Raw genomic sequence first — 6,820 nt, 5'->3', positions numbered from 1 at the left:
CATGATGTCATACACAGCAAGCATGTGCACATTCAGCACAGCCTGGAGGGACTTTGTTTTTGCCTCAGCTGTTGGACATTTTTACCGGACCACAGTACACAGCTATATAACAGTAACATACTGAATGGATCACCAAATAATTTAGGTTTGTAACCAAAATAAAACCACTTATTCATAATTTGTTGGCTTTCTCTCGCCATACATTTTCTTTTTTGCCCTAACTTTGTCAGGTCACAAGACATACAGGGCACTTTATGCCAATCTGCAGTGTGGACAGAAACTGGAAGCCTTCATCATCAATTTAAATTGACCTTTTACCCCGATTTTAATATTACTATCTGTTTTCTGTTGTTTTATCTTTTGTCTGATTTTGTAGTTTTTAATCTTCAACTTTTTATGCAAGTGTTTTTCAAGAAAGGTTTTTCAAAATTTATGGGAATCTCCCTGTTAAATTACAAAAAAGAATTACAAATTGAATTTACAAGTATATAAGATAATCGTAGTGGGCTGAGGTTTACAGATACTGTCCATGAAACTGTAGTAAAAAGTAGTATGGTTTAGTAGTACTCTGTTCAAGTCAGATGAAACGTGTGCTGCTCTCACATCTCTTTTTCACTTAAACTACTTTCTACTCATTGTTGTGTAATAATACAGTTTTATTGTTGTCAAAACAACTTTTTCCCAGAAGGACAAGGCCATGACGTAGTCAGCTTAATTGGTTACAACCCGGAGTGACTTTCATCCTACTGAAATGATATCACTCTTCCTTGTAAGAAGATTTACTTTTATAACTATGAATTTTCCACATTTTCGAAACATATTTTGACAATTTTTTAAAAGACATTGTCATTATTTTACAAAGCAAAAAAACAAGCCCTCCAAAGGTTGGCTATATATTAAGGTTAGGTTAGGTTAGGTTAGGTTAGGTAGTTACTTTATTAATCCCCGAGGGGAAAGAAACATTTAGAACCAAAGCAATATAATGACACAGTACTGGTTTAGCAACATGATAATTTCACTGTATAACACAAATCACCCCAGAGCAGGGGTAGCATTATTCACTTGGATACACTCAGCTACATCATACTTACATACAAGAGTGTTTGATTTTAAAAGTGCACAAACTGAAGCTACAGTGCAGATAAAAATAAGTTCCCTCTGTTATTTCGACATCCATGGATCCAACTGGATTAACACTCTCTCGGTTTGTCACATACAAAAGTGCAGCTAATCCCTGTGAGACCACAGAAAAAAAATACAGTTCATCCCAACAGGCCATACCTCTGCCTGTTACAAAGATGATGCCAACACGTCTCTGTGGTCCATCATTTGGCAGTCGAGTTGTCCAACCTCACGAGCCATTTACAGTCTTTCTGAAACTTTCTCTTTGAGCTCAGTCTGGACGACATGTCAACATTCCTCCATTTTCTCTCAACCATTGAGGCAAAAGCTGTTCTTTCCTCAGTATGCAGACAGTACCTCCGTCTGCTCCTCTGCATCCATCTGCCCCTGCTGAATATGCTCAACCTGACTGTATCGTGGTGGTTGTTCCCAGCTCCACGTGCAGTTTGGGGCCTCTGAGCTGTCATGGTTGTACAATGGAGGAGCCAGACTCACCACCATTTCCACTCCATCGACTACGACCACACACTCAGGACAGACCTGGTTTCCCTGGGACTCTTCATAAGAGGGAGGAAAGAAACTCGGTCTGCAGAGGGAAGACATGATTTATTAGGGATGTTAGTTTAGTTCAGTTTTGTTTAAAAGTGACAAACCACATCTACCAACAGACAAATGAGAGCTGAAAAATGTCATCTGTTGTCCCTGGACAATTGTTAAAAATGCACACGCAACAAAAAGCTGAGGTAACATCTATAAAAAAAATTATGAAATATTTCAAACATTTTTCTTGTACAAGTATTTTTTTATTTACATAGAAACAAACTGCCTAAATGTTCTTTATTATACAAATAGTAGGCTTGTTTGGGAGTTATAAAATTCTATTTTTAACACAAACTAAAAAGTTTTATCACCTTTGTCACCGTCTCACAAACACATTTTCAAAGAGTTAGAAGCAGCACTCATAAGTGATTTTACCTTTCTACTGTGAAGACTTGGATGTGCTCACGTCCTCCTCTCTGGTACATCTTGCTCTTCATGCTGTGGCAGATGCTCCAGAAGACCCAGACAAGCATCACCAGCAAGCCGAAGACAATCGTGATGTAGACAGGACTGTTCCCCAGAGCGTACTTGGTCTGCTGGGACACCAAGTAGGCCCCCATAAATGTCAATGCAAATCCCACAGCAGGCAGAACCATACGGACCAGGGACCACAGCTGCTTCTTCACATGCATGGTCATTTAACTCACTTGTTGCTTCTTTACTGGAGTTTACAGGTGCCTTTTCTTTGTTTCCTCTAATGGAGAGAAGTTCCTTCACAAGTTTACCTGACACGAATATCAGACAAGAGGTACTTATTTCAGAATTTATTGGAAGAGTCTTGTAGTATCTCTTTGGTGTCTATTCAGGATGAGATAGTGCTGCACTCAGCTGTAATATAAATGAATACCCACACCAAGTTTGACTACCAACAAAAGCGTCTGCAGCGATGGGTGTGTGTGAGCTGTCCTGCCTCTTTAGACAGAAGGGGATGTGTCTGAGATGTTCCTGCCTCCTGGTTGTATATTAACACTATTAATCTGGGGTCAGAAGAATGAGAGATAGCCCTGGTGGTGAGGGAAAAACAACCAGAGAGAATCCTTCAGGCTGAGAGCTGATAAGACAACAACAGACTAAACTTAGTAGAGAAGCATCGACTTTAAAATCCACATGTTCCATAGATTTCGTAATGATGGATTTGATTTTGATTCTCAATTTGTGAACTGATTTAATTTGCTGGTGGTGAAGACTATAGGTCAGTGGTTACCAGCATGGTAATATGGTGTGAATCTGCAGGGTCTCCAGATGTATGAGTATTAAAATGAAATAATCTGTTACACATATTATTTATATTTATTGTTTTATTCCTCTGAAATACTAGATTTAACATCTTCAGGTCCCAGAAAATCTCTCAAAATAGACTCAAGACAAAGACATTCCGTAGAACTGATCACAATTCATGTCCATAACGTGTATGGCTGAGGTCACTTGGAGCAATAAATTGTTCTGTAAGGTGTGTCAAAGTTGACCTACTGTCAACCAAACTGCACACAAATAACCATGCTGAGTTTATTTATGATGCTGCAAACAGAAAGGCAGTTTAAACTTACATGTTTGATGAATTAGATTTAAAGTTTTTTCAATTATTCAGCACAAACCTACAACACTATTACAAACCATGGTACAAACAGTACGGGCCAGTTACTCAAATGTCTTCTTTTATTTTTGTATTCTTTTAAAAATGGTTTTGTTTCCTCTAGTTTAGTCATTTCAACCACTGGTTTCATTTCTACCTACAGTCTAACAGTTTTTGTGAAATGTCACCCACTTGAATGAAGCAGATGATCTGCATGTAACAGACGGCTGTATGTGTTGTAATAGATTTAAAGCTAGTGATGTATCCATACACGGAAACATTTGTATTTCTGGCAGTGAGCCCACCACATGAGACAGTCAGTGCTGTAAAATTTTACAGTATTGCACAACATTTTTCTCAAAACCGTTTGAGCTTTGACAAAACGCTGAAAAAGTTGAGGTATTTTTTTCCACAAACCTGTTTTCAGGTTGCTGTAGTGCATAAAAAAAGATAAATTAGCAGTTTGAATTGAAACGGGTTTTTTTCAGCTTCTCATACCATTGTGAACAAATTCTATTCTTTTTTTTTTTTTTTTTTTTTAAATGGAGAAGATAAAGTTACATGTAGTTGGAATAATTTGCACCATTGAATTAGAAATAAACTCTTAATATAATGTATTAAGATATATTATATTAATATATAATATAAACTCAGTAACATAATAACATTTTCTTTTTTGGATTTGATTAAATCATACTCAGTGAATAAAATCCTTGAATGCTCTGCATGTACTTTGGCCTTGATTCTTATAACAAACTGCAATGTTCAAACATCCTTTACAGTGAAAATATGACTGCCTTGTTATATAACGAAGAATAATAAACTATGGGTCAAGTGGCCAGACCTGAACCAAGGTCAGGGGCTCAAAAATCATTTTCTAAGTCACATATTTTTCTTTACGGTCCTCTGCAGTACAATACTTTGCACACTTTGACTATTTGTATTTTCAGTGCAACAAAATAGGTCTATAACCTGCAAAAAAAAAAAAATTGTGCAAAGAGTTGTATCGAAGATAGCAGACAAATCGTAGGGCTATTTGTAATTCACAATATTTTAGGAAATTGCTCTTTAAACGCACCGATATTCAAGTTTTGGGAAGATAGCGAACAAATACAGGGTCGTCTTGTTCGCTGTTTGTGGGACGCCAGGCTGCTTCGTCTGGATGCGCGCGGGTGGAAATTACTTTCACACGACAAGGAACAATGGAACTTTACTGAACTTGCAGCAGGTGAGTACAGAACATACAGCTGTTCGCATCAGGCCCAGCGGTGGTACTGGGTGGTGGACTTTAGCTCGCGCACGGGACAGCAGTTTGCACTGTCCACCCGATGAGCCGTGATCACCATTCAACCTAAAAAAAAAATTAAAAAAAAAAAAAAAAAAAAAAAAGACTCTCTAACTAACTCCCGTCAAGTCTCGTTGTTTCTCCTGCGTGATCGTGTCAGGTTCGTGAACCAATCTAACCTCTATATTTAATAACAAGCAGCCCGTCATGTCAGGGGAAGGAGGAGGAACAAACGTATCTATCGTGAACTGCCTTATGATAGCAAATATTGTGCAGACATCCCTCCAAATATCTACAGCAGAATTTAACGGATTTTTTTTTTTTTTTTTTTTTTTTTTTTTTACAGCTTTATACTGAGCTAAATAAAATATGTTCTGTCATGTGGCAGTCGTGACTATTTCTCCTTTCTGTTTGCCCCTGATCTACAGCCTCTTCCATGAAGCTTTGTTTATTGGTCAACATCATCATAAGTCATCACTTAATTACGCTTCACTATGCATGGCACAGAAGGCTATTCTTGAATCGTATTGTGAATGAAATCTGTCCATACACACACACACACACACACACACACACACACACACACACACACACACACACACACACACACACACACACACACACACACACACACACACACACCCCGCTCTTCTTATAAAGTCATCGGAGCTCGTTTTGGCACTCTGAGAGTATCATGGTTTTATGAATCTTATCAGTCTTATCAGTGTGACGTTAATCTCCTGAACTCAGTTTGGGTAGTGTCTAGACATTGCACCATGGCGATGTGTTTTTTTTGACAGGTTGACACACCCCTGTGTCTGATGCTCACGTCATATACAGTATCAGCTTCTTAATATGCAGGAAACACCAAGTAATGAGACTAAATGGTGGCGTTTATACACGTTAAGCAGACTGTAAATCTCTGGCTGATCCCCACGTTCAGCAGCCTGATGTAATATGTAAAGCTCTGTGAAATGTCAAACGGTGGTGCTTTCAACAGGAAAGGGACTTTACTCTTGTTTTCAAGATGATAATGATGACTGAAGTGTATTTTCGGACAACTTTATCTTCAGTACTGTTAACGCAAATTGTCTGGAGTGATAGCATGAATGAGCTGACCTGTAAGAGGAAATAAACTGAAGTCTAAAAAAAAAACCCCGCAGACTGACACTACGATTTGCTGCCTCCATATATCAGCTAGTCAGCAAATAATCACAAACAAGTGCTCTGCAGTGCTGTGTGTAAATTTCATCTGGGAATGGTGCATTGCCCAGGGGGGAGGGGGTGTCAGTGTCTGTGTCATTACAACAGAGACACTGTAGGTGAGAAATCCTATCTCAAAGTGTTTTCCTGCTTTCCTCTGGTGACTTGTTTGATTTGTATGAAATCACTGCGTATGTGTTTCGTTGCCTTTGATTGGTACTTTGGATGCAGCCACAGGTGCCCGATATGTAGCTGTTCAGCCCACTGCAGCAGACCACAAGGGAAAAACAACAACAACAAACTGATAGGGACCCTCCTAATCAGACACAACGCAACAGCGAGGGGCCCCTATCATTAACAGATTAGTTGACATTATCTTGAGTATTATTAAAGGTTTACAGCTGCTCCATATGGTAGCTAAAAGATTACAGTGAATGTTTTTCACATGCTCATCTGTCTCAGCCACATAAATCGTTAAAATGTAATGTTTGGTTCACCGGCATGACAAGAAAGCATATTTTCTCACTTACTAATAGCAACGAACAATGACGATTCTGATTGGCGATAAAATAAAAGGCAAAGAAAACACCTCCTGAACAGCTCCAATGTTCTTTGGAAGATTGTGAGTCTGTGAAGTTAAATGAACACCATTCTTCCAACAGATATTTATTTCAATATAATGGTGGAAATAGAGAGGATCGTCTATTATAATTAGTGTTATGTGTGGAAGCAGGTTGAGATCCGATGACTTCAAAGGTTGTAGCACGTTGATTCATTTTCATACTAATCAGAGGTTTCAGTGGTCCCTCGTGCCCTGTACAGGAACTTTTATATCAGTAATGATTCTCAGTGTTTTTACTTAAGTTTTGTCTTTGCCTCCTGTTTGGTAGTTTTGATTAACAATTTCATTCCATTTGGTAGCCCCAGTCTTGGTCCAGCTGTGGGCATTTGTTGTCCCCCAACTCTCTCTTTTCTTATGATCTGTCCACTCCTAATAAAACATCGATCAAGTATGGAAATTTCTTTCCTTAACCTCA

The 6,820-nt window shown here is 38.6% G+C and overlaps 1 protein-coding gene across 1 annotated transcript; it reads right to left on the bottom strand.

Annotated features, from left to right (window-relative positions):
- Nucleotides 1–1,461: 1,461 nt before the first annotated feature.
- LOC138621354 (transmembrane protein 252-like) lies at nt 1,462–2,354 on the bottom strand. The gene is made up of 2 exons (XM_069699342.1): nt 2,098–2,354; nt 1,462–1,708 (listed from the first exon to the last, which is right to left on the bottom strand). The coding sequence occupies exons 1-2, from the start codon at nt 2,352–2,354 to the stop codon at nt 1,462–1,464; spliced, it is 504 nt and encodes a 167-aa protein (XP_069555443.1).
- Nucleotides 2,355–6,820: the final 4,466 nt, after the last annotated feature.

This window comes from Brachyistius frenatus, unplaced genomic scaffold (genome assembly GCF_029030835.1).
Source record: "Brachyistius frenatus isolate BFR_SWC_R1_liver_20210118 unplaced genomic scaffold, ASM2903083v1 Contig_30, whole genome shotgun sequence".
NCBI lineage: Eukaryota > Metazoa > Chordata > Actinopteri > Embiotocidae > Brachyistius > Brachyistius frenatus.
The sequence above is the reverse complement of the archived record's forward strand: the minus strand, read 5'-3'. Positions and strand labels throughout refer to the sequence as shown.

Excerpts from the sequence above, each read along its gene's own strand:
- LOC138621354 (XM_069699342.1), bottom strand. The coding sequence starts at position 2,354 with ATGCATGTGAAGAAGCAGCTGTGGTCCCTGGTCCGTATGGTTCTGCCT. Across the intron at positions 1,709-2,097 it reads CAAGTCTTCACAGTAGAAAG|ACCGAGTTTCTTTCCTCCCT; the intron begins GTAAAATCACTT and ends TTCCCTCTGCAG.